Here is a 26,286-nt window from a genome sequence, read left to right as displayed (position 1 = left end):
CACTGAGATCACCCATGATAACATAGTTTACAAGAAGAGTTTCCTGGGGTCTTCAGTCTTCAGTGCACTTGGGAATGCTACTGTATACCAAGAAGAGCATGTATATGACAAGATAATATATGCCATGGAAATATCAGATAGAGCTCCGTCATATTCTCGACAAAGAGTAAGAAATTCTACTCTGGGGACTCAGAATTCAGGACACTTAACTCTGGACATGCTAATCCAGGAATAATGTTTTGTTTCCGTATCCATTTCCTTTAATCTACTGCTACCAAGATTATCGCAAGAAATAAATCTCAGTAATTTTCAGTAATACTAACTGTACCAAGCTGACCAACAAGACAATGGTTTTAAAATCTAATTAAAATAAGAACACGGGTCCTGGTAAAGCCCAGATGTCCTAAACCAGTTGTGACGGGTTGGATCACAGAAACCCCTCTGGGAGCTGCCACCTGTCTCTCTGTTTTCCCTGCCAGGTCAGGACTCCAGCACCCTGTCTTGCTGAGCCAGACACTCCCGTCTGCTCCAACACAGACCCAAGGTCTGAATTACTTGCCCCAAAGCTGCAGGTTTACCTGAAAGCAGCTCACAGAAGTGTGCTTGTTTTTAGCACTCAGATGCCCAACTCCCAATGGGGTCTAAACCCAAATAAATCCGTTTTACCCTGTATAAAGCTTATGCAGGGTAAACCCATAAATTGTTCGCCCTCTATAACACTGGTAGAGAGATATGCACAGTTGTTTGCTCCCCCAGGTATTAATACTTACTCTGTGGTAATTAATAAGTAAAAAGTGATTTTATTAAATACAGAAAGTAGGATTTAAGTGGTCCCAAGTAGTAACAGACAGAACAAAGTAAGTCACCAAGCAAAATAAAATAAAATGCGCAAATCTATGTCTATTCAAACTGAATACAGATGAGATCCTCACCAGTTCCAGAATGCTCCCTTTTACAGACTAATCTCCTTTTAGCCTGGGTCCAGCAATCACTCACACCCCTTTGTTCCAGTTTCTTCCAAGTATGCTGGGGGGGTGGGGAGGCTCTCTCTTTAGACAGCTGAAGAAAAAATGGAGGGGTCTCCCAGGGGTTAAATAGACTTTCTCTTGTGGGTGGAGACCCCCCCTCTCCTCACTCCTATGCAAAGTCCAGCTCCAAGATGGAGTTCTGGAGTCACCTGGGCAAGTCGCATATCCAGACATGACTCCGTCTTTACAGGCAGAAGCCATTGTCCACATGGTATCTTGTATGTCTCCAGGAAGACTTCTTATGTGGATTGGAGCATTCCAAAATGCATTGTTCCCCAAGTGCTTCCTGATCAGGTACTTAACCTTGCGTATTCCTTCCTAAAGAAGCTGACCAAATGCCTCACAAAGCTTACTTAGGAGTCAAGCAAGTATACAGCCAATATTCTTAACCTCAAGTACAAAATGATATGTGTGTACAAATAGGATGAATAGATCTAGTAGACTATAACTTTTACAGAGATGTTACATGGCACAGGCAGCACAAAACATATTCCAGTTATGTCATATTCCCATAAAGCATTATGGGGTACAGTCACACCAGTGGCTACCAATCTTTCCAGACTACTGTATCCCTTTCAGGTGTATGATTTGTCTTGTGTACCCCCAAGTTTCATTTCACGTAAAAACTGCTGGCTTACAAAATCAGACATAAAAATACAAAAGTGTTACAACACACTATTACTGAAAAATTGCTTACTTTCTCATTTTTACCATATAATTATAAAATAAATAAATTTGAATATAAATATTGTACTTTTATTTCAGCATATATAAAGCAGTATAAAACAACTCGTATGAAATTTTAGTTTTCACTGACTTCCCCAGTGATTCTTATGTAGCCTGTTATAAAGGTAAGCAAATATCTAGCTGAAATCTTGTCAGGACCTATAATGCATCCAAATCCATCCAAAACTGAATTTGGCAGATTGTTGATGAGAAAGGTCAGTACTAAGATGTACTGGATATATGGAGAAGGTAGTAAGTACCTGGGAATCAGTAGATTTTCCTGTGTGATTTTGGGCAGTTTACTTAGGCTACGTCTACACTATGGGGGGGTGGGATCCATTTCAGATACGCAAATTCAGGTACGGGAATAGCGTAGCTGAATTCAATGTATCTGATCCGACTTACCCCGCTGTGAGGACGGCGGCAAATCGACCGCCGCGGCTCCCCCGTCGACGGCGCTTACTCCTACCTGGGCTGGTGGAGTATGCGTGTTGATTCGGGGATCGATTATCGCGTCCTGACAAGATTTCTACCCACCGATCCGGACAGGTAGTGAAGACAAGCCCTTAGTCTCTCTGTGCCTCAGCTGCCCATCTATATAATGGGTACGATAATACTTCTCTAACTCTCAGGGGTGATGAGGATAAATACATTCTAAATCAGGAGTCAGCAACCTCTGGCATGCGGCTCGCCAGGGTAAGAACCCTGGCGGGCCGGGCCAGTTTATTTACCTGCCATGTCCGCAGGTTTGGCCGATCGCAACTCCCACTGGCTGCGGTTCGCCGCTCCAGGCCAATGGGGGCGGCAGGAAGAGCGGCCAGCACATCCCTCGGCCCGCGCCACTTCCCACAGCCCCCATTGGCCTGGAGTGGTGAACCGCAGCCAGTGGGAGCCGCGATCGGCTGAACCTGCGGACGCGGCAGGTAAACAAACTGGCCCGGCCTGCCAGGGTGCTTACCCTGGCGAGCCGTGTGCTAGAGGTTGCCAACCCCTGTTCTAAATTGTAATGCATTCCGATTCTTGAGCGTAATCTTATTCTTCTTAGCGTATGCACGACATGCCTCAGGTGGCATGTGACCAGAATGTATCACGAAATTTGCTGGTTGGATAATTAGCTTGCCTGGGCTGGGTACTGACATAATGTGAGCCAGATAAGTACCTAATATAAAGAGATTAACCATCAGAAATCTGATATTTACCAATTGCTCCAGTTTCTGCAGTGTAGTATAGGGGCTGGCCTCTGCACAAGGTGTCTGAGAGACCTCTCTGTTGGGTTGCAACCCAGATAATTCCTCTTAGAAGATCCTCATATTAATAAATTCTTAAAAGCATGGCCTTCAAGCTTACTCCAATTCAATTACCAATCTGCAGCTGGAATCTCATTCAGATTGTCTGGCCTGGTGCTATTCCATGGCACACACCTTGTGCCATGGTGTGGTCCTGCAGGCACCTCACCCTCAGCTTCCGAGGTTCTTGAAATAACTTGTTCACAGGCCAGAATACTTAAGTACTCAAATATTCTTATTTATTTTGTCTTTTTCAGGATACAAACTTTGTCCCCTCAGTTCCAAATACTTCTTTTTGGGAGCCTGTGCTATGACTTGGGCAAAGTCTCTTCTCCTTGGTTCAGGAGTCCCACATCCTTCTTGGGGCCTATAATGTGATTTAAGGCCAGCTTCCCCCAGCCCATCAGTAGCCAGGTTCTAGCTCTGTTTAACAGATCTCCTCTTGGTTCAGCAGCCCACAGCCTTCCTACGGGGGCTGTGCTGATAGACAGATATTCTCCTTTCCAAGCTGTCTGCGCTCTCTCCTCCCCCTCTGGCTCTCAGTTTCTAAAGGGTTCTCTCTTATCTCCACCTTGATTTAGCCACATGACGTGCGTGTCCTGTATCTGATGATTTTCCCCACCTGGGAAGAGAACAGAGGGAATCATAGGTGGGCCTGGACCTATTACTTCTTAAAGGAGCTAGTCACCCTGTGACAGATTGCAAATTCTCTTTCCTTGCTTGTAGATAATTATATTTGTAGTGTCTTAGTACACTTGTTTTTAATATTAGTACAGCTTCAGGATAGCCAATTTTGGCAGGCTTTCACTGGTCTGGTAGTTATGAAAGGAGGTGGGCCCTGCTGAATTAATCTTAAAACTACACGGGGAAGACCATTCTACAGGGTGGGACTGCCAGATATACTGTGTCTATTAACTTTAGTTCTGAGAAACATTTCTCTCCCCCCTCTCCCCATCCTTTTTTTTTTTCCCCCTCAGCCAAGGAATAAAAAAAACAAACATCAGCTGGTTTATTTTAGCCAATTGAGCACACTAAGTATTCGTATCCTGAGGCAATTTATACTGCACTGGACCTTCAGTAGTAATTTTATGTTGACTGAGCAACATAACATTTAATAGTATAGTACCTAACCATGCCAATAATGATGGATAATTAATCTCTTGTGGAAATCTATCCCCTTAAAATGGTCTTTTTTTTCTTTAACTTTTTCATTTTTAATTCTTGTTTATTTACAGATGCTGGATTAGAAGTGAAAGTAAAAGACCCTCCAAAAGGGATGATACCACCTGGAACGCAGCTTGTCAAACCAAAAGCAGAACCTCAACCAAACAAGGTTTGGAGAACTAAGAATCCAAATAACTTGGATTCTTTGTATATTTTGGTGGGTTAAAATGGTAGTTCTAAACTAGACTAATTGCAAGTCACCTTTATGTACTGCATGCCCACACACAAAAAAGGAGGGGAATTTCAACGTGTTTCTAGTTAACCTCTTTTCCTCAAATTGCAAACTCACGCAGTAACTGGCTTCTATGTGGTTTGACACCCAAGCATGCAGATCATTGGTGACTCCACGCCTGTCATTACACAGCACTGAGACGGTTTACAAAAGGAATGGTAATGTTTTTATTCAGCACTATGATTTATATGAGACACAAAAGAATTTAGAGAGACTTCCACATTTATGTTTTAGTAATCCTCTCTTCTCTGTCACTGGAAATAAAATCTTATATTTGTCTGTTTCCCTCTCCCTGAATTGTGTTCTCTACCTCCTCTCACATTTTCTCTATTCTTTCTCCTCTAAATTATTTCTTCCCCAAGCCCCTTTTTTAAACATAACCTATCTGTAATTTATAACTTTCCCTCATTGGCCAACTCTCTACACGTGCTCACATAAGATTTTGAAATTCATTCTCTTTCTCTCTCTCACACTCTCTCACTCACACACACAAACACACACACACACACACACACACCTCCCTCAGCCTTGTGAGCTCGGGAAAAAGAGAACTTCACGTTGGAACTGGCCAGAGATGTGAGCCAGCCAGTGCAGAAGCAGTTTCAGCAGGAACCTATATCCACTCATGTCATCAGACTGTTCTACAGCTTTTACACAAATGTTCTTTCTCCTATGCCGATTGGTTGTTTGCTATTTCTCTGTCCTTCTTCCCTCAATGTCTTCTCTGTCATTTCACCTGCCTACCATGCTGCTCTCCTTCTTTCCTCCTTTTTTCCCCATCCCCCTTATCTTCCTCCCCATCACATCCATGAACTCTTAAGTATTCCATTATTTCTGGTGTAATGTTATACTTGTGGCTGCAAATGTGGCTACCAATCTAGCTGAAGAAATTCAAGCATCTGCCGTGTTGTGAAGTGCACTGGAGATAAGCAATTCAGAGAGAGAAGAGTGAGCGGGGAAAAAACAACTGTTCTAGATACCCAATGGGTTAGGGAATGACCCTTGCTGTTGTCATGGATCACTTTTGACAAATGTTTGCTCAAACTAATGTCCAAAGAACTTGCTCTGGACTTCATCTTGGATCCATTGAGGCAGATTCTGCAGAATTGAAAGCCACCAAGACAGCACCAGAAATTTACAGATGTGCTCCTCCTCACATTTTATGTGCCACAGAGAGAAGCCTTTATACATCTTCATTTTAGCACTTTGTTTTGAGGTGTGTCCTCCATCTTTTTCATGCTTTTAAATATATTAGGCAATCTGAATGGTTTGCCAAGCATTCCACAAATGCATGAAATGTCATTAGTTGCAAATGCAGACCCTTTTATCAGTCTTCATGACCCTGCCACTGGGAGAATTTAATTACTTCATTTCAGCTGAAGAGAGACACTTCTTTGTCTCATTTAGACTGAGTCAAGGGTTTTTTTAGAAAAGAATAAAATTTCCAAAAATGACTGCAAGAGGTTGCAGAAGGAAAGGACAGATTACAGGGTGCTGACAGTAGTAAAGCATACTAATCTATATAGGGATGCATCCCTTCTGTATAGGGATTGATTTGCAGTCCAGACTTGTTTTTCGTGAGCAGATCACCCTTTTTGGCTGAGGAAATCTAGAGATTTATTTTGGACAAAACAGTCCATTCTCAGTGGAAATCTTGCTTGGTCTAATGAACAGTGAAGAACTGGAACCAGAAAAGATTAAAATAAAATATTTTGCAGAAAAGCTATGGAATCTTCCAATTTCTTAACCAAATGACTAATCCTAAATGTACCTGAACTCCAAAGCAGTTGAAACATGGGTGACAGAACATGTTTCTGAATTCATTTTTCCTTTTCTTGTATTTAAAATAGAAGGTCCAGATTTCTATTCTAAATCTTTGTTAGTGAAGGTTGTGTCAGTTTCATCCAGTCCTTGACCATATGGATACTCAAAACAAGTACCACTTTTCTACGATTGTGGGGGTGATCAGAGTAATTGAATAGGCAAGAAATTCCACACTACATTCCATCAAGGGAATCCGTAAGGACAGATGCAACCTGTGGATCCTGCTTCAGTATGTTTGGTGCAACCATGAGAAGAACAGTATCAGTAACTGACTGGATCTGAGGGCAGCCAAACTGGTACAGTAACATATTTTGATGATTGTGCACTCATGTATGATACCAGAAAAGAGGAATAAGAAGTCAGTTTCTAATATTGGAAGCAAGGACATTCTCCTCATCAGCAGAAAAACTTCTTATGCTAACTGTCTCACACCTAGAGGGAGCCCATGAGTTAAGGGGAATTGTAGCCTGAACAATAAGACCTTCTACTGGATATCCTCCATGCTGCAGGAACCTCAGGTAGACCTGTTTGTATCAGCCCCAAACAGGAAGTCAGGGAAATACTTGTCTAGAATGAGTAACAGCAGGGCTCTGGCAGTGGATGGTACACTTTGACAGGTGGTCCTATAAAAAATATTGATATTTCTTGCTACACACTTGAGTTGGAGGCCATGGTTCTCCAAAAATAGTCCAGATATTAGTTTGAGGACCGTTAAACTCAATGATCAGAACATACTTGTAGATAGGGATTGATTCACAGTCCAGACCTGTTTTTCATGAGCACATAAGCTTCTTTGGCTTAGGAAACCTAGAGCTGTTTTGGACAAAACATCAAAATACTTATAGCACCTTTTTACAAAACAAGCAAAAACTTTCATACTTGAGGATATGGCTTGGAATCAATATGGAACAAAACTCAATGAATCGACAATGTGCCTGACACTGTACTAGACACAAAATGGAGACGATATAATGGAAACAGACAGATGGTGGGCTCCACTTGGAAGCTCAGGGCATGTCTACACTTACCAGGTATCGATGCTGCGGGGGTTGATTTAGTGGGTCTATTGAAGACCCACTAAATCGATCGCAGATCGCTCTCCCATCAACTCCGGTACTCCACTGGAACGAGAAGCATAAGGTAAGTTGACAGGAGAGTAGACACCACAGTAAGTCGACCTAAGCTACATCACTGGAGTTGCGTAACTTAGGTTGACTTGCCCCCATAGTGTATACGAGGCCTGAGAGGAAGAAATAATTTGAGGATTTTTTGGAAGGAGGGAAGAAGGGGTTATTGGAATATTTTATTTGCTTAACTTCTTGTGGGTTCCATGGAAGAAGTGACTGGTCAGAAATCTCTTTTAAATTAAGAGAAGAGCTGTGGCTTGAGCACTGGTTGATGTAGAGGACATTCAGTATATAGGGGGCAGAGTGGGGGAAAAAGGAGACTAACAGAGTATTGTGGCTGGTATCATGGGCAAAGAGGAGGTCATTGCTGAATCAGTGGAGCCTTCTAATCTGTAGTATATTGTAGTTCCTTCAGTCTGTCAACAGTTCTAAACCTCATTTACTTCTAACTACAGTTAGAAACCCTGACATTGGCTGCTGCAGGGAAAACAACCTCTCCTCAGTCATCTGCATAGCTCTGAGCCATAGTGTTAAATCCATCATAGATTGTCTCTCCCTGGAACTAAAATCTGTAATTCCAAGATTTTACCCATCTACCATTTGAATCGTTGCACTCATTCACTTTTTGGGTGCTAATACAGCAATCCTAGTTCCCATAGCTTTGGCAACAAGTTGGGGACGCTGTCAGTAGTGAATTAACACTGCATTTTATGAAGATCAGTGGTGTTATGAGAATTACAACTTAGGTCAACTTACAGCAGCGTCTATACTGAGCGTCTCCCATAGACATCGCTTCGGTTCCTTGGGGAGGTGGAGTACAGACATCAACAGGAGAGCGCACTCCCATTGACTTAGCATGTCTTCACTAGACTCACCAAATGCAGCAGTGCCGATTTAGCTGATAGTGTAGACATGGCCTTTGTGCTGCCTGCTGGAAGAGAGATCTTTCTTTAGATCCCTTAAGGGAGAGGATTGCTAATATGAACAAAATACTAAATATAGTATCTTGAAGTAAATAGATGTACAGAAAAGATGTAAGGATCATATTTTGCTTTAATTTATTACTATTTTCTATAAAGAGTTTTTCAAATGAAAATGTTTGTAAAAAGCGTTACAAATACTTTTAGGAACTTAATATAGTTTCTTTTAAAAAGAAGATTAATGCACTTCAGAAGGGTTAAATATCTTTAATACTTTTTTTTCTTATCAACATGATTCAAAGGGTCAGTAAAGATTTTGTGTTACAGTATTGTCAGTTTTTACATGAAAAGTTTGTTGATGCTGGAAAACTTAGTTTTAAAATATAGATTGCAAGAGTGAGGAAGAACACATACTCCTTAGACTGTATGTATATCTTAAACCACTAAGCTTCAAGAGTTTAAATTCACCCAGCATAGGGCAGAAATCTGATAGTGGGGTAGGTTGGGAGAAGAATGGCAGTAAGAAGATTTGGGTGCAATAGGGATTATTGCAAATCAAAACAGCAATAAGGAGGGCCTGATGTAAACTTGCTATGAGGAAGGGGTAAACAACTGGATGGTTACGGCACAGATACAATGAGGGATAGCTACTGGCTTCAGATTGGCGTTTGAAACATCATTTAGCCAAATTTTGACAGATATCAATTAGAAACAATGTTTCACCAAAGCTGTAATGTTGAGATGCTCCACCAAATAGAAACTATAGTGATCTTGGGCTGCGGTTTATGGACCTGTTAAAAAAACAAAAAAAACCACAAAACTAAACTAACATTGAAACTTTAAAGAAATAAAATGTGAAGATAATTCATAGAAATTTCTGTTGTTCTTACGTTCATATAATAGATGTTGTTTTAGTTGAGCATAGTTTTGCTATTAGATTTTTTTATCAGTTATAAATAAAAATGGAAGCTTTATACAGCAGCCATGGGAAACTAGCAACAAACTCTTGAGACTGCCATCTTATCACTGTAACATTTCAGAATCTGTTGAACCTATTTCTGTATACTCTTGAGAATTCTCTTCCAATTTTTTTCTTCCTTACTGTCTGCCTTTGCCTTTCTTAGGTTCGCAAATTTGTGGCCAAGGACAGTGCAGGGCTTCGTATCCGTAGCCACCCTTCCCTTCAGAGTGAGCAAATAGGCATAGTGAAAGTCAATGGATCCATCACTTTTATTGACGAGGTAATTCATAAGAAACTGCTGTTGGAAAAAAAGGGGTGAAGATGTAAATAATCTATGTAAATAAATGATCTAATTTTCATGTATAGACATTGCCTTATCTGTAATTTAAATAAATGTGCATCAAATATTTAGATTTTTGTATTTTACATCAGTCCAGTTTTTCAAGATGTTGTTTTACTTATTTTTATTTATTTACTTCTTTTAAGACTCCTACAACAAACCTTGAGACTGCAGTCTGAAGAAGTGGAGTAGTAATAGTAAAAGCTCATTATGTTAAACGTTTGCTATGGTATCTCTAGGGATTGGCTGTTCTAACATTTAATCTATATATTAAACACTACATTAAAATTTTGAAGTTGTAGAAAGTATTTTCATGAATCTTTCATTTATATTTCTGAAAGATCATAACATTGTGAGTAATTGTGCATGTACTGTCCTTATAATGTAACTTCATATTTAACTGAAGTTATAAAAGCCAAGGTGGTGCTGATGCAACATAAAAGTGAAAGGTGGGGAGAAGTAATTTTTATGAGGAAAGGCCTGACTTTAATTCTTAATGAATTTTTCTAGTGGTTCTTTTTACTTTTGCTGCCTAGTACAAGTGACTTTCACAACTTAGCTTTTTAAAACGTATTCTTCATACTGTTTTGGCATTCTTTGCTGCTTTAAATTCCTCAACACTCTTCCCTATCTTTCCATATCTCCTACCATAATAGCAAAGAGCTTACCTCTAATGTTACCCATTGCTGCCTGGTCTGAAATCTTTTAGTCCTTGCTAGCTATGTATTAGTTGCAGGAAGGCATGGCTCGTTTTTGTTGCTTGTTTCCCATAGATCCACAATGATGATGGTGTATGGCTGAGACTGAATGATGAAACAATAAAGAAGTATGTTCCTAACATGAATGGTTACACTGAAGCCTGGTGCCTCTCTTTTAACCAGCATCTTGGCAAGAGCCTTCTGGTCCCTGTTGATGTAAGTAAAAGGTGCCTTTGAAGAATACTAGCAGTACACTCTGTCCTCATTACAAGGTTTTCTTTAATTAAGGCTGCAACTGTTCAGTCCTGAGGTAAACCACACTGTACTACATATTGCCTTATATTTGTTTGAATTCTTCAGGGCTACTGTGTAATGAGGGTGGAGTGTAGAAAGGTTAAGGCCCTTTATGCTAAACATTCTCCCCCCCCCCCCCCCCAAAAAAAAAAAAAGAAAGAAAAAAAAAAAAAAAGAAACAAACAACAAAGCAGGGGCCATGACTATAATTTTGCACAGAGGATCAATCGTATTAGAGAGTGTGTGGTCTGCACCAATTGTTTTTTATACAAGTCTTAAACTTAATTATTCATAACACTGCCCATTGAGGCTGCGATTTGCACACATTAGCTTAATATTTATTTGTTTTATAGATGGGGAGGAGTTTTTCATTTCATGTTTGGGTCCTTTTAGTCTTTTTCAGAATATTATTACACCCATTTTATGGCAATGCAGTACAATTGATAAGCCAACTCAGGTGAAATAGTGGTGTTACTGGGAGTAAAAATTTTACACTGTTGGAATGCTCTTTAGGTTCTACTACTTTTTCATTGATCAGTCTCCGTGGATTTCACAGTTGTCTTCACATTAGCCAGCAATGTTTTGCCATCAAAAGATTTTCCCAAAGTTTGAGAAAAAAAATCATGTTAATGAATTTATAATAACAATAAGCAAAATGTAGATGTGTAGCTTTAAGACGAAAAACACAAGCACTAGAACTTGAAAGTAGACAGTTCCTTCTCTTGCTTCATAGTATCTAAATGTGTACATCAGTTACATCAGGAAACCAAAACCTTTAGATTTTTCCTTCTTGCCAATAAAATCATAGGTTGACAGAACATCACCTTTATTTTGGGATCTTTCCCAATAGAAATCATATCAATGGAAGTATCTGTAAACACACAGTCTTCTTCAAGTATATGTCCCTATGGGTGCCACTGTAGAATGTGCACTCGCCTGGGTGCTCTCAGTCTGAGATTTAAATTAGTAGTATCCGTTCCTGTGCATACAACCTTGAGCTCCAGAGCAAGAGTTTATAGGGAGGAGAGGCCCTGCTGCCACTTCCGTACCTTCTCAGATGCCTGCAGCTTGAGATGAAGCAACTGTGGTGTCCACTGCTTCCTAGAAGCTTCTTCTCTTGCCTTTATTTTACTTTAGTATTTAGTTTTTACTTTAATACAGTTTTGGCTTGGGGTGTGGGGTGTGTTGCCACTCCTTCCCCTAATGTCCAGCTAGGACAGATTCCTCAGTCACTTTGCTCAGTGGCCTAACTTCGGGGGTATGCCAAAGGCCCCAGGATTCAAACCTTTCCAGACTTGCTTTAGATGTTTCCCATGGAGCAACAAACACTCCAGCTATCACTGGTGTCTCAGACATTCAAACATCCCGTCCATGTGCAAGGTTGGCATGAGGTTTAAAAGCAGGTTTCTCAAAGAAAGAAGAGTGATGTTGGAATGTTCCCTAAGGACCACAGGGTCCCAATTCCCCCCTACTTTGGCCTCATCCTCTCAGGCTGTACAGGAGACCAAGGCTGCTTCAGACACAGCACTATAAGAAAAGAGAGCCTCATTCCCCTGAAAGCAAGTCCAGAAGAAGGAATAAGTCACCCCTTAGAAATGACTGCAGGGAGACGTCATGTCCAATAATAGATACCATTTAAGATTTCAACAAACCCCAATGCCAAGGCATCAATACCACCTAAGATGATGTTCCACCCCAGTAAGTCTGCCAGTAAGAAGCACCATGAGGTACCATCCCCAGTATTGTTTGTGGCATCTTCCAGGCATTGAGACTGTGCTAAAATGAAAAGCTTCAAAAAGCCTAAGGCACTCGTCTTGACATTCTCTTGGAGCTCTTATTGAACCTCTGCTCCCTCTCCAGTACTATCCTCTTTGGGTTGTATGCATTCAGAGCACAGAGATATGATTTTAATCGCCACTTTGGTGCCGTCTTCGATGCCAGCTTGGTTACCGTGCCTGCCTAGGGTCCGGTACCACTCCCAGTTCTGAGTATCCACTACCATAGCCCTCTAACACCCTCATGAGATTCCTCTCTCAAGAGAATCAGTTAATCTCCAAGGACCCAGAGTCCTCCCTTAAGGGCCACCAAGAGACTCTTCCCTCCAGTACTGCTATGCTCTCTGTCATCAACCCCTTACACCTGACAGCAGGAGCCAACCTTCCAGTACCGATCCATCCTTCAGTTTGTCTATCACCTTCTTGGCCTTTGTTACTGGCCCCAGCACCAATACCTAGGGGTCTTGCCTTTGGACTCAGAAATTTTGTTGCAAAGCTTTAACTCACTACCTTACCACCCTATGCCTCTTGAAGTGTACCGCAAGGAGGACTCATTAGAACCCATAAGATGCCCCAGGCATTCAAAACATGAATACCCTGGGGTCCCTTCCCTTACCTGGCAGCACTATGAGGCTATCGAAATTTCTTAGCCTCTTATGGGGCCCGGAAGAGGCCATTTTTGCAATACCTGTCGGTGCCATAACCACCACTGGCACCACAAGTTCAGTCACTGGTATCATGTCTCCCTAACACAAGAAGTAGTATAGGAGGAACAACAGCTACCAATGGAAGAGCCGTTTCCATCACACAAGTCCTCCTTCTCCCATGATGAGGTGTTAATACCACGCCACCACTTTCCTATGCAGTCGATTTTAGTCTTGTAGACCCCATCTTTAGGATTCACATGTCTGTGATACTATCCCAAGAAATAAAGTGGATAGTGGTGCGCAAAGGGAGATGGGGTGGGATGGTGGGTTTGATCAGCAGATCCACAGGAGGGGGGTGTTTGTGACACTTGTCTAGGTTGTCAAAAGGAAGTCACAGGTAGGGAGGTTTCCATTCTTTCTGCAACTCTCCTCCCCTTCCCTCTGCAGGGACCCCTCTCAGGGGGTCTCTTAAAGCAGGAGTCCATTCCCTCCTGTGTCTGGATACAACAGATCTAGTTCTCCCACATTTGTCAGAAGAAGGTCCCCAAAAGAAACAGTGACTGGAGGCCAATCTTGGACCACAGAAACCTGAACACCTACATTCTTTCACAGCATTTCAGGATGGTGACTCTGACTACAGTAACCCACCCCAAAATTAGAGCAATTCATTTGTTGCCCTTGATCTTCAGGATGCGTATTTTCATGTTGCTGTGCACCCCTCCTGTAAATACTTTCTGTGCTTTGGCATAGGCAGAGAACATTATCAGTATTGGTTCCTTCCCTTCAACCTCTCTGTGGCACCATGGGTCTTTACAAAGATCCTCTTGTTTAGTCATGGCTCACCTGCATCGGAGGGATATAGCAATATTTGTCTGAACGATTGGCTCCTCAAGGGCCGCCCCACAACAGTTGACAGACAAGAAGGTCCTAGCCCTGTTTCAGTCCATAGGCCTATGCACCAACCTTGGAAAATCCACACCTTCAGCAAATAGATTTTACTGGAGATACTCTAGACTCTCTAGCTACTAGAGCCAGTCTACCCCAGGACAAGTTCTCCATCACGTCTGCACTGAACATGTGACACAGAGTCTGCCGAGACTCATCAAGCCCTCAGACCGCTACCTCTTCCTACTTATTCACGTGGGCAACAACCATACTACCAAGAATGACCTAGAGTGGGTCATTGCAGGCTTTGTGGCTCTGGGAAGAAGGATAAGAGAGTTTGGGGTGCAAGTGGTGTTCTTGTCCATCCTCCCTGTTGAAGGAAAAGGCCTGGGGTAGGACTGTTGAATCATGGAAGTAAATGCATGACTACGCAGGTGGTGTTGGTGAGAGGGCTTTGGCTTCTTCGACAACAAGCTCATGTTCCAGGAAAGAGGGCTCCTGTGCTGGGATGGGCTCCATCTATCAAATGCTAGGAAGAGCATCTTTGGACATCGTCTGGCTAACCTGACAAGGAGAGCTTTAAACTTTAAAAAGGACCTATTGGGGATGGTGACAAAAATCCAGCCAATATGCATCTAGGCTCAAGTGATGAAGACAAGGGGAAGAGGCTAATTTTTGGAGATGGCATTAGAAAACACAACTACATTAAAAAGGCAAGACAAAAAGTAACAGGGCAGTCCACAAAATATCTTTGATGCCTATATAAAAAGTGAAAGTTAAATCCTAGTGAGGTAAATAAAAGGAGCATAAACTCTGGGAAATGAAGTGTAAAAATATAATTAAGAAGGCCAAAAATTTGAAGAACAGCTAGCCAAAGACTCGAAAAGTAATAGCAAAAAATGTTTTTAAGTACGACAGAAGCAGGAAGCCTGCTAAACTACCAGTAGGGTCACTGGATGATCAAGATGCTAAAGGAGCACTGAAGGACGATAAGGCCATTGTGGAAAAACTAAATGAATTCTTTGCATCGGTCTTCACAGCTGAGGATGTGAGGGAGATTCCCAAACCTGAGCCATTCTTTTTAGGTGACAAATCTGAGGAACTGTCCCAGATTGAGGTGACATTAGAAGACGTTTTGGAACAAATTGATAAATTAAACAGTAATAAGTCATCAGGATGAGATGGTATTCAGCCAAGAGTTCTGAAGAAACTCAAATGTGAAATTGCATAACTATTAACTGTAGTCTGTAACTTATCATTTAAATCAGCTTCGGTGCCAAATGACTGGAGGATAGCTATACGTTCAATGTGCAGCAGCAGTCAAAAAAGCTAATAGAAAGTTAGGAACCACTAAGAAAGGGATAGATAAGACAATAAATGTCATAATGCCACTATATAAATCCGTGGTACACCCACACCTTGAATACTCCATGCAGTTTTGGTTGCCCCATCTGAAAAAAGATATATTAGAAATGAAAAAGGTAGAAATATGGGCCACAAAAATGAGCAGGGGTATGAAACAACTTCCATTTGAGGAGAGATTGAAAAGCTGGGACTGTTCAGCTTGGAAAAGGATGATTAAGGGGGTATATGACAGAAGTTTATAAAATCATGAATGGTATGGAGAAAGTGAATGATGTGTTGTTTACTCCTTCATGTAACATAAGAATTGGGGATCACCAATGAAATTAATATGCTGCAGGTTTAACACAAATGTAAGGAAATATTTCTTCACACAATTCATAGTCAAACTGTGGAACTTATTGCTGGGGGAATGTTGTGAAGACCAAAAGTATAACTGAGTTCCAAAAAGAACTAGGTAAGTTCATGGAGGATGGATCCATCAATGGCTATTAGCCAAGATGGTCAGGGATGCAACCCCATGCTCCAGGTTCCTCTAAGCCTCTGACAGTCGGTTGTTAATAGGGGATGGTTTACTTGACTATTTATCTGTTCTGTTCATTCCCTTTCAAGTATCTGGCATTGGTTACTGTCGGAAGACAGGAAACTGGGCAGGAGGGACCATTTGTCTGACACAGTATGGCCATTCTTAGGTTCTTACATTAGCCCAGTTGGTTGACAAAATAATGATGGGATGAATTCCACCCACCAGTCCCTTTTGGGGTCCTTAAAGAAAGAGCGTTCAGGAAGGAAATAGGAAATACAGGCAGAGGCTCCTGAAGCAAGCAAGCTTCACCATCATGTCTGTCACCCCCACCATCTCCTGGGACTCCAGCCTTCGTCATTCTAATTTTGAGAGATGGTCTGATCAGGCCAGAGAGAGGCAACCAAATATCATCACCACCTCTGCTATCTCCAGCTGAATTCCCAACACCATCTGGGATAAAAGAGAATTTAATCTTAACAACAACAGCTCCAGCTCATCTCAGCTAATTTCTTCTCTTTTCCCCAAAAGGATATTTAGTACCATCTTTAATTCTGTCTAAGAGACTGTCAGATAAGGGGGTTTTCCTTCTAAAAATTCTCTCCACTAAAGGGAAAGGGAACAAAGGATGTTAAAATGAAATCTTATTTTATACTGTACATTTCAAATGTGGTAACTGTTTTTCCTTCTTTATCGTTAATAAAAGGTTAATAGGATGTTTAATTATTCATTTGCCATGGTGTTAAGGCTATGGTCTCTGTATAACAAACCCCGAACCTTATTTAACACTGTTTAATGTTGGACAGTGTGACTGGGTTATATTAACATCTTTAGCCCATATATCCCATCTAAATTAATACAACAAATCCTGGTCCTTATGCATTGTCACTAGAACTATGGAAATCGTAGATTGCCCACCACATAGAGATCTCCAGTTAACCTACCACACCTCCAAAACACTGTGGCAGATTCCTTGAGCAGGAACTTCCATCAGAACCACTTGAGGGAGCTCAACAAATTGTTTTTCACAGCATCTGCCAAACATGGGGCCACCTTAGAGTGGATCTCTTTGCAAATCCAACAAATGTGAAATACCAAATCTTCTGCACCATTGGGGTAGGCAGCTGCAGTTCTTTAGGGGACCTTCTCCTACTTCCCTGGCTCCTCCTCCTTCTCTGCACTTACCATCCAATACACACTAATTGTCATGACCTTAATCAAATTGAGGCAGGAGCAGGCAAGGGCCATGGTAATAGCAACTTCATGGTCAAGACACGTGTGGTATTCAGATCTACTTCATTTGTCTGTGGCGATGCCTCAACGCTTCCCTGTGAGATCAGATGTCCTGACACAGAACTCCGACACCCTGAGCCATCCTAGCCTCATGTCACTGAGCCTTAAAGCCTGGCTCCTTGATAGTTTTCTCGTTTAGAGTTAGGTTGCTTGGCAGAAATCCAGGCTGTACTTTTGAGCAGTCGGATGACTCCCACATATAAAATTTATGGTAGAAGTGGAAATGCTTCCTTTTCTGGTGCTCCTGCCATGCTGTATCTTTTTCTGAAGTTTCTTGAAGATCCTTGATTACCTGCTGAAAATTAAAAACACACAGACTGTCAGTGAGCTTTGGTAAGGTATACCTGGTAGCTGTATGCCTTCCATTTCCCTATTGAGGGCCCTTTGGCTTTGCCCACCCTACCACAGCAAGATGTATTAAGGACTTATCTAATTTATTTTCTTGTGTCTGGAACCCCATACCTCCATGAGACCTCAGTCTAATCCTCAACGTGTTAAGAAACCCCCTGGTCAAGCCTATTAGTACCTGTTTATTCCTTCATCTCTCTCTGAAGGCTTCATTCCTGGTAGCTATCACCTCAGTCAGAAGGATAGGAGAACTCAGGGAGTTGGTAGCCAAGCCACCATATACTATCTTCTGCTGTGCCACCATCCTTAGTTTCTGCTGAAGGTCTGATCAGATTTTCCTATCAATCAGGATAGCCATTTGCTGTTATTTTACCCTAAGTCCAGTGTCTCAAGAGAACGGGCTAGTGTCCACACTTAGATATTACAAAATCACTTGCCTTTTGATCTGGACAGGCAAAGAACCTTTAGGGCTTTGCCCAGACTATTTGTATCCTTTGCTGAAAGAATGAAGGGAGAGTCAGTTTCCACACAGCGTGGGTTTCGGGTTGCACCCTGGCCTACTATGAAGCTACTGGGATGTGGTCCCCTCTCCTCAAGTGACAACCCACTCTACCAGAGTTCAGTCCACAACTATAGTCATTCTTAAGGCCGATCCCATACTGGAAATTTACAGGGCCACAACCTGGTCCTCAGTTCACTCATTCTCCAAACTTTATGCTATTCTACCTGCATCAAAGACCGAAGCAACTTTTGGTGATGCTGTCGTCCGAACCATGTTGGATCTGCCTCCTCAACACCCAACTCCATTTGCGTTATTGCTTGGGAGTTTCCTACAGTGGAGCAACCCATAGGTACATATACTCGAAGAAGGATGAGAGATTACTTACCTGCACAGTAACTTGAGTTTTTTGAGATGTTGGGTGTTCCATCTCAGTCATTCCTTTTCCTCTGCTGCAGAGTATTCTAGGCTCTATAGTTAAGAAACTGGAACAGTAGTGGGTCCACTCCTCTCTGTACACCCTTGCTCTAGAGCACAGGGTTGAATAGTACACAGGTGGGGACCCATAGAGAGCACACAGGCACGCACACATCCTACAGCTGCACACCCATAGGGACAAAACATCTGTGCAGGTAAGTAACTTGTTCTCTCCCAACAGTCCACTGCCTGACTTTATGGTAACAGGCATAGTGAATTACATTGATTCAGAATCCATAGAAGTAAAAAATGTGGAAACGATCATTTTAAGACTTATTCAAAAGCTAACCCACATTATTTTAAACCTTAAAAAGTGGTTCTATACTTCTACTCAATTAGTTCAGTACTTAATACTATGAAATACAACTATCTCCACAGGATTTCATGTTAATCACTCATAGTGAGGGAGTTGATGATATTATTTATAATTTATTATTAAGGCCCTACTTAATTCACAGTATTGCAGAAATTGCAGACCCTGCAATATTAGGCTTCCACTGCAATTTCGACAGCGGGAACCCCGCGGTGCCCAGTGCTGACGGAGCCCTGGCTGCCCCAATAGTGGGAGCCCTGAATGTCAGCCTTGGGCAGCTGTTGTCAGCCCCAGGCGGCAAACAGCGGGAGCCCCCCTCTCGGCCCCCAGGTGGCTGACAATGGGCTGCTAACAGCAGGAGCTTCCACTCTCAGCCCCAGGCGGCCCACAGCAGAAAATCACGGAAAAGTAATAATGGACCTTATTACCGCAAATAATAAGGTACATTATTACTTTTCTGCGACTTTCCATGGCTTGTCCACAACCACAAATTTTGTACAATCGTCACGTGATTCAAATAGGGTCTTATTTATTATTAATAGTGTTTATAATTTCTCTGTAAAACAGTCTTCAGTTTATAAGTTATTTTGCATCACTGGAAAAGTAGGCATTTATATCAGCAAGTTCCGGCTTGTCAGTATTTGTCAGATAGTTCAAGACCGTTTTCTATTACAGCAAAGTTGCTTTCCTTCCTTGGTAGAATGTACACTGTGTTCACTCTCAAAAGAAGTGATTCACCAAAGAGGATTAATGTCACTGCTATCACAATAAAATATTCAGAGTTGAATGAAGATGTCAGAAACAATGGAACATGAAAAATTAAGAACCATCAAATTATGTTTAAGGTTACTTACTCATAAAATTCATGGCAAATAGAAACATTCATGCAATTGAAAGTTAAGATGAAATATATTTGGTAAACTTTCTATGATAGAGGACTGTGGACTCATTTTGATGCCATTTAAGCTCTGGTGATAAGGGAATTACTGATTTTTAATTTTTTAAATAATTTTAAACATGAAGCTGATATTTTCCTCTAGTTGGTTATTTGGAGAGTGTTTTGGTGAAAAGTTGAATCATGCATCATCACTTGATAGTGTAGGACTCTTCTTGATTTCCTTTAGGGCATTGTTCCAGAGACAAGGGACTATTTTAAGAAGGTTCTATCCTACCATTCCTTTGTGTGTGGTTTTTGTTAAATGCGAGTGAACTGGATTATCATAGCAGTCATGGCAGACTTTGGAAAGGCTCGCAGTTTTGGAGACACATTTAAACTTTATAGTATCAGAAGACCAAATTCTAGATCACTATGTACATTCTTATGTACTACTGAATGCAGAGCAAAGGAATTTGCAGAGCACTGGGATAATTTTCTCTTAGCCTTTTCCTGCTTGGTTGGCCCATGATATACCATTTTCAGCTTCTTTGTGAACATGACTAAATTTAAGAATGAATTGTTACATACTACCTATTTAGTGGAGAGTTAATTCAGTATGCATGTTGTAAGTGCAGTATAGCCAAGTTGATGCTGGGTGAACCTTTACTTCTGAAATTCTTTTTTATATTTAAATTCTTTATCCTAATATTGGATATTTTTAATTGAATTTATAGATGATGTAACTGTATATGTGAAAAGACTGCTTTCCTGTGTGCTCTAAGACACAGTCCTCATTCACTACTTAGAGTGAAAATTCATCCTCACCCTATGGTTTGACTCTGTTAAGCAAATAGAAGACTTGGATTAGACTTTAACTCCCATGATTTGACTGATTTTAGCATTTCTTGCTCAGGGCTACTCATGCCATACAATAATATCGAACTACTGCATGCTGTGGGATATTGACTTGTGAAATTTCATTTTTTAAAATGTCATTTTAAAATTATAGAGAGAAAAATTCTGTAAAGTTTTTAAAATCTGTACAGGTATTATGTTTAAAAAATGTAATTAACATGTTTTGATGACTGGGAGATAAGTCATTCTGGGCTAAGATATTTATGCCAAATTTCAGTTTGGAGAGAATTTTCATACATCTTCAAAACATAGAAAATGTGTTGCTGTTTATAGTCCAAACCCCATTTGGTTGAAGAACAGTATTGTAATTGGTGACACTATTATGTTGCACATTTCAATTAAAAGATTCAGTTTAGGGGCAGAAGTAGTTAAAGCAGAGAATCTGGAATTCATGAGGCCATGGTTCTATTCCTGGCTCTGGCCCAAGTGGATTGTAGTCTTGGACAAATTACTTAATCTCCCTGTACGTTGGTTTTCTCATTGTAAAATGGTTATAATACCTCATTCGTATGGATGTTGTGAAGTTTAGTTTATTATGTACAGAAAGGATTTGGAGGCCCTCTTATAGAAGATGCTATATAAATACAAAGTATTACTAATAACAAAAAGATATATGAACCATTGAACAATATGTAATGGGGAGAAATTTAGGTTTCTCTTGTGAGAAACTAGATTAATATAATTTTCAAGTGTGGTTCTGCTCTAAAGAGTGATACTGTGTTTGTGTGTCTCTCAATTACTTAATTTCAAATTTCATTCGTTAATGAGAAAAACTGTCTTCTGCAAGCCAGACATTGCTCTGTTACACTTGTGCCCGTTGTAGGCCAACAGGGTCGTATAGGTGTCCCTGCAGGAAGAATTTGGCCTCCTGAACCTTTACTGTAGTGGCAGGGCATAAGAAGAAAAGAATACGGTTTAACTTCCAGATCACAGGTTTAATTGGCAGAGTTTAGGGGCGGGGAGGGGAAAGTGTCTTGTAATCTGAGGGAATTTGATATGAAATCATTGAAGCACAATAAAAATTGATTCCCAGTATGTCATTTTAGAGTTGTTTTCACAGTAAAAGCACACTCTAAGATAGAAAAATGATTGCAACACTGTGCTTCAGAAAATTCAAATTATTTAAAATTGTTAAACTCTCTCCAAATTCTCTGCTAAAATGTTATTTAAGTAATTTGCATTTAAAATATTTTCAAATCTTAATGAAAAAATTGTGTGTAAAGAATGAGATTTTTTGTTCAAAATTGGTTTGCAAAGGAAAAAATAGGAATTGAGAGTCTACAAATGGCAGCCGAAGGGCTAAAATGTGACGCGTTTGCTGGTCTGTCAATCTAATTTTTTTCCTTCAAAATGGAAACATTGTTTTCAATCTGGCAGAATTTTATTCGGTGTTTTTAAACCAACATACACATGCATGTACATTCCTTTAAACTGGCATTCAGCATATTATAAGCCATAAATTTGGTATATTCATTGTTGCACAGCCATTATAGTGCTTTTTTTCCTGCTGATAATTTCGTGTTCATTGCATTCACCTACAGCTTTATAACACAAAAATAATAATATGCAACTTCGAAAGAGAGCACCAGAAAAATCATTTTTGATGTTGTTTTATGTATGGAAAGTCTGCATTTCTCTGTTAAGAATAGACATTGAGAATAAATGGCAAAATTAGACATTCAATCTGTTAATATAAATTGAATAAAAAAATAAACTGATCAGACAAATATAGGCTTTAATAGTTCTCTTAGATTCATGCCAAAAGTCTGGGTCTATATTTCATCTTTCTACCTTAACAGGAAGGACATCAGCCACCTTGTTTGTGTGTAAATGTGCCTGTTCCAGCACTACATGAATATAATGTATTCTAAAAAGGTGTCAGAATTAGTATTGTTCTGTTCTAGTTTTTTGATTTTTCATGTTAGTAAAACTTGATCTGTGTTTGAGATGGTTTATTTTAGTGGGTTGTGGGTTTTTTGTTTTTTGTTTTTTTTTTTTTTGCTTACATTGTTTTTAACATATGTACAACCTTGGAAAAGCAATGTATGGAAAAACTTGTCAGAAGCTTTCTGTATGACCTTTTTTTTTTTTTTGGTAATCTAAAACAGTTCATTACTTCTCCTATATACCATTGTTAAACTGTAATATGACTGCTGTTCAAGGATTTCATTTAATTTCCTTGTCAAAATAGGCCTAGGAAACATGATTTTAATAATAAGCATGTTTTGTTAGTCTAGATAAGTGTTGCTATTCCAAAGAGATGCTGCAGAATAGATTCATTTTGATGATAGTTAATTAACACTCTGCATTAAATAGAGATGAAATTTTGCTTGCATATGACAGGAGCAGGGAGAGTTTCTTTGAAGTGGAAAGAAATAAAGTTTGTATTTTAATGTGAGAATAGGTTTTTATTTTTTTCCCCGAAGATTAATGAATATTTTCCTAGCTGCATTGTGAAAGTTCTTTAAAATGTACAGTAGAACCTCACTAATACCTACTGAATGGGACAGCAATTGCAGCTTGCTAAAACTCATTCATTTATTTTAGAATGCATTTATTTTATTGTATTTTATAATGTACTAGTAAATGTATATTTTGTACTACTAATAAATTCTTTGTGATAATCCCTCCTATCGCATTCTATTTTAGTTTTTCTTCTGGTATAATGGGGAGAAGATACTATTTTTGTATGCAAATTTTAGATGTGCATACTAGTGAGGTTGTACTGTATGGCAATAATTTGTTTTCCAACTATTTTGAAGACAGCTTAATACTTTATATATCTTTCTTGTTATGAATTGGGTGGCTGAAAGTCCACATTCAGCCATGTCACATTAATTCACTCAAATAATCTTTAGAAAGCAGCAGACTCTCTTGTCATAAAACACATCTGGCTTGCACTGGAACATATGTGGTTTCACTGTGACAGGAGTGTGGGGTTTGTCTTGCACAAGTCTCAAGCTTTAACAGATGTCTGGCTCTTATTTCAGTAAATGGCATGACACACTACATCCGTTTAGAGCTTTTGACATACGAATCTGTTTTTGTTTACCAGATTATTTGCAATGGTGAGCAATGGACTCAAGTGACTTCATTTTAAAAAGTCAATTTATTTTAATATTGATGTTAGAATGCAGACAATTTGAATTACAATGTCTCTAGCATCTTCTTCCAGTGTTCTCTTGTTCCCATTTCCTTGTTGATATTTGTCTTTTTTTAAACTTTGTTGCTCAGAATGTCTTTAATGCTAGCCAAGGAGTCAGGGATTTGGACTTTTTTTCAAGGACTTCTAAAGCTTTTCCCCCACAGGTGAGTTAACTGTCAAGAACAGTCACATTGTATCCTGATGTTTTACATTAATAAATACATTTATATTAAATAACCTTTTAAAGTCTGCTGTATTCTGACGTATTTTTGCAGGAAATGCTAGATATGTAAATAGCATACTGTAGAATTGTGTATCTACTCCTTTAATCTCACTGTTCTCTAGATTGAAAAATTATTAGTTCAAAATGCTAATGATGGTTACTGTGAACCTCCAGCAACACAAAAATAACCATTTTCTTTTAAATATAGTACATCCTAATTACTATACTGTATTCACAAGCATTGTTGGCCATTTAACATTAAAAAGAGAACCTTCCAATTGCTTATGTTTATAGACAAGGTATACTGCTAAACTTTTCTTTCCCTGTTTTCAGTGCTATACACCCCCAGTCCATTGCAAAAATCAGTAAATTGAACATAATAGGTCCCCCATGAACTGGGCCAGCTCAAAAATATTAATAAACACGGCTGATGAATAAGGCTGCGTGTCTGTCACAGAGGTCACAGAAGAGACCGATTCTGTGACTTCCGTGACTTCTGCAGCGGCCAGTGCGGCTGGCTCAGGGGCTGCCCAGAGCCTGCTCCACCAACTCTCCCCGCCCCCCCTTATCTCCCCCCAGTATCAGTGGGGTCCTGGGCCACACGCCACTGCCTGGCCCCCTCCCACACACACACACGGCACCAGAGGGGGTCCCGGGCCACCCCACCCAGCACCCGCAGCGCCCCGGACCACCCTCCCCAGAGCACCCCCAGCCCAAGTTTTAGTTAAGGTATATAGTAAAATTCATGGACAGGTCACAGGTCATGAATTTTTGTTTACTGCCCGTGACCTGTCTATGACTTTTACTAAAAATACCCATGCTGATGAACACTACACTAACTTCTTTACTAATCTATTTCAAAAGTGTCATAATTCGTAGAAAAATATCCAGTTGCATTATACATGACTAAGTGTTTTAAATATCTCCCAGATGCTTTTGTAAATTATTTGGAAGGCTATTGTTGCTTTTTAGGCAGCAGTTTCCATAGAATCTTTTTAATGATTCTCAAATAATTACGCATATTGGTTTAGCGACTTAAAAATGTACATTTTCACTGTTCTTCCCCCCGCAACAACACTGAACTGCTTTGCTGCTCTGTAGATATATAGAAACTTTAATTGACAAAAATGCTTAGCTTCTAGTTGTAGAACATTAGGCTTTTTTCCCCCTTGAAACAATTTACTTTAGAAAATGCCACAACTTGAATTGAAAATTCCCTTCTTTGCTGAACAACTTTATACTGTGTAATGGGTCAGTTGCCGTAGTTTTCTTGGAAATGCTATTATAACCTTTTATGAGGGGTGTTATAACATTCTAGGCGCAAAACACGGGAATCAACACCAAATAGAGCTGAAAACTGAACAGTGCAAAAATTGTGATTTTAATAAAGAAATTAACCACACTTGCAAATAGTCTTTGTATGCAGGTCACACATCTTGTTTTTAAAGTACATCGGTCATTGCTACTGCTACATATTTGTTTCTTTGTGATATAAAGTGTGTATTAGTGTTCCTTCCCATTATCTCCATGTATACTGGAAATTTTATTAAATTACAGCCAGTGGAAGCTCCATGACAGTATTCCTCATTTACAGTGAAGGTTGGAGGGTTTTCTAGGAACTCTAAACATATGGAATCATCATATCTCAGAAGTATAACATCAGATCAGGCCTGGATTTGTCCTTCATCCTTGCTTAGTTCTAAGCAAAATAAGTCTGCAATGCTACTCTGATTGTCACAGTAAAAATATAATAATAAATACACACTAGTATTTTATTATGTGCATATAAGAAACATGGAGTTACTGCTCCACTTGGCCTTAGTAATTATAATTTTACCTTTATTCAGTCTTTACAATATATTCCTGAAATTGAGTTCAGAGAAAGGAGCACATTTGAATTGGAAACCAGATAGCATATACGTCTCCGTTACACATGCCCAGATTAATCACTGGTAACATTTACCTGTTATATTTGCAAGATATTCAATCGCATATTTGGATTCTCTGTGCTGATAAATGACAGTGCTAAACACAACGTACTTCATGAAAATGATGGTGAAAAGAATTTTTTGTCAAACTGCACATATGAAAATATCTATATAATTTATATTCCACTGAAATGCCTGTTCATTTCAAGTGGAGCAGTAGTTGAGATGTGTGTACCTCTGCAAGCTAAAACGATCAGTTGGAAAGGAAATTTACAATTCAACTGGCATTATGACCAGTTTTTTAATCTTTCTAGGTTAAGAAGTTAACTGTTCCAGACTTAGGGAAGAGGTGTTTCTAATCTAAAAAGTGCAAAGGCATTATTAACAGGTTCTATTCTGTTTTTCTTTTGCTTTTT

General features: G+C 39.9%; 1 protein-coding gene across 14 annotated transcripts in view; it reads left to right on the top strand.

The window, feature by feature from the left end:
* The window catches only part of MYCBP2 (MYC binding protein 2), a 399,116-nt gene that overhangs the window by 270,363 nt on the left and 102,467 nt on the right, over positions 1-26,286 (top strand). For 8 of the 14 annotated variants that reach the window (XM_054011672.1, XM_054011602.1, XM_054011628.1 and 5 more), the window contains 4 exons: positions 4,276-4,373; positions 9,492-9,608; positions 10,442-10,582; positions 23,809-23,883. In XM_054011672.1, the coding sequence (XP_053867647.1) occupies positions 4,276-4,373; positions 9,492-9,608; positions 10,442-10,582; positions 23,809-23,883 (431 nt within the window). The remainder of the gene's footprint in view (positions 1-4,275; positions 4,374-9,491; positions 9,609-10,441; positions 10,583-23,808; positions 23,884-26,286) is intronic. The other 6 variants (XM_054011663.1, XM_054011682.1, XM_054011611.1 and 3 more) reach the window with 3 other exon arrangements.

This window comes from Malaclemys terrapin, chromosome 1 (assembly GCF_027887155.1).
Source record: "Malaclemys terrapin pileata isolate rMalTer1 chromosome 1, rMalTer1.hap1, whole genome shotgun sequence".
NCBI classification, from domain to species: Eukaryota; Metazoa; Chordata; order Testudines; family Emydidae; genus Malaclemys; species Malaclemys terrapin.
This window is presented reverse-complemented; position numbering and strand designations above follow the sequence as displayed.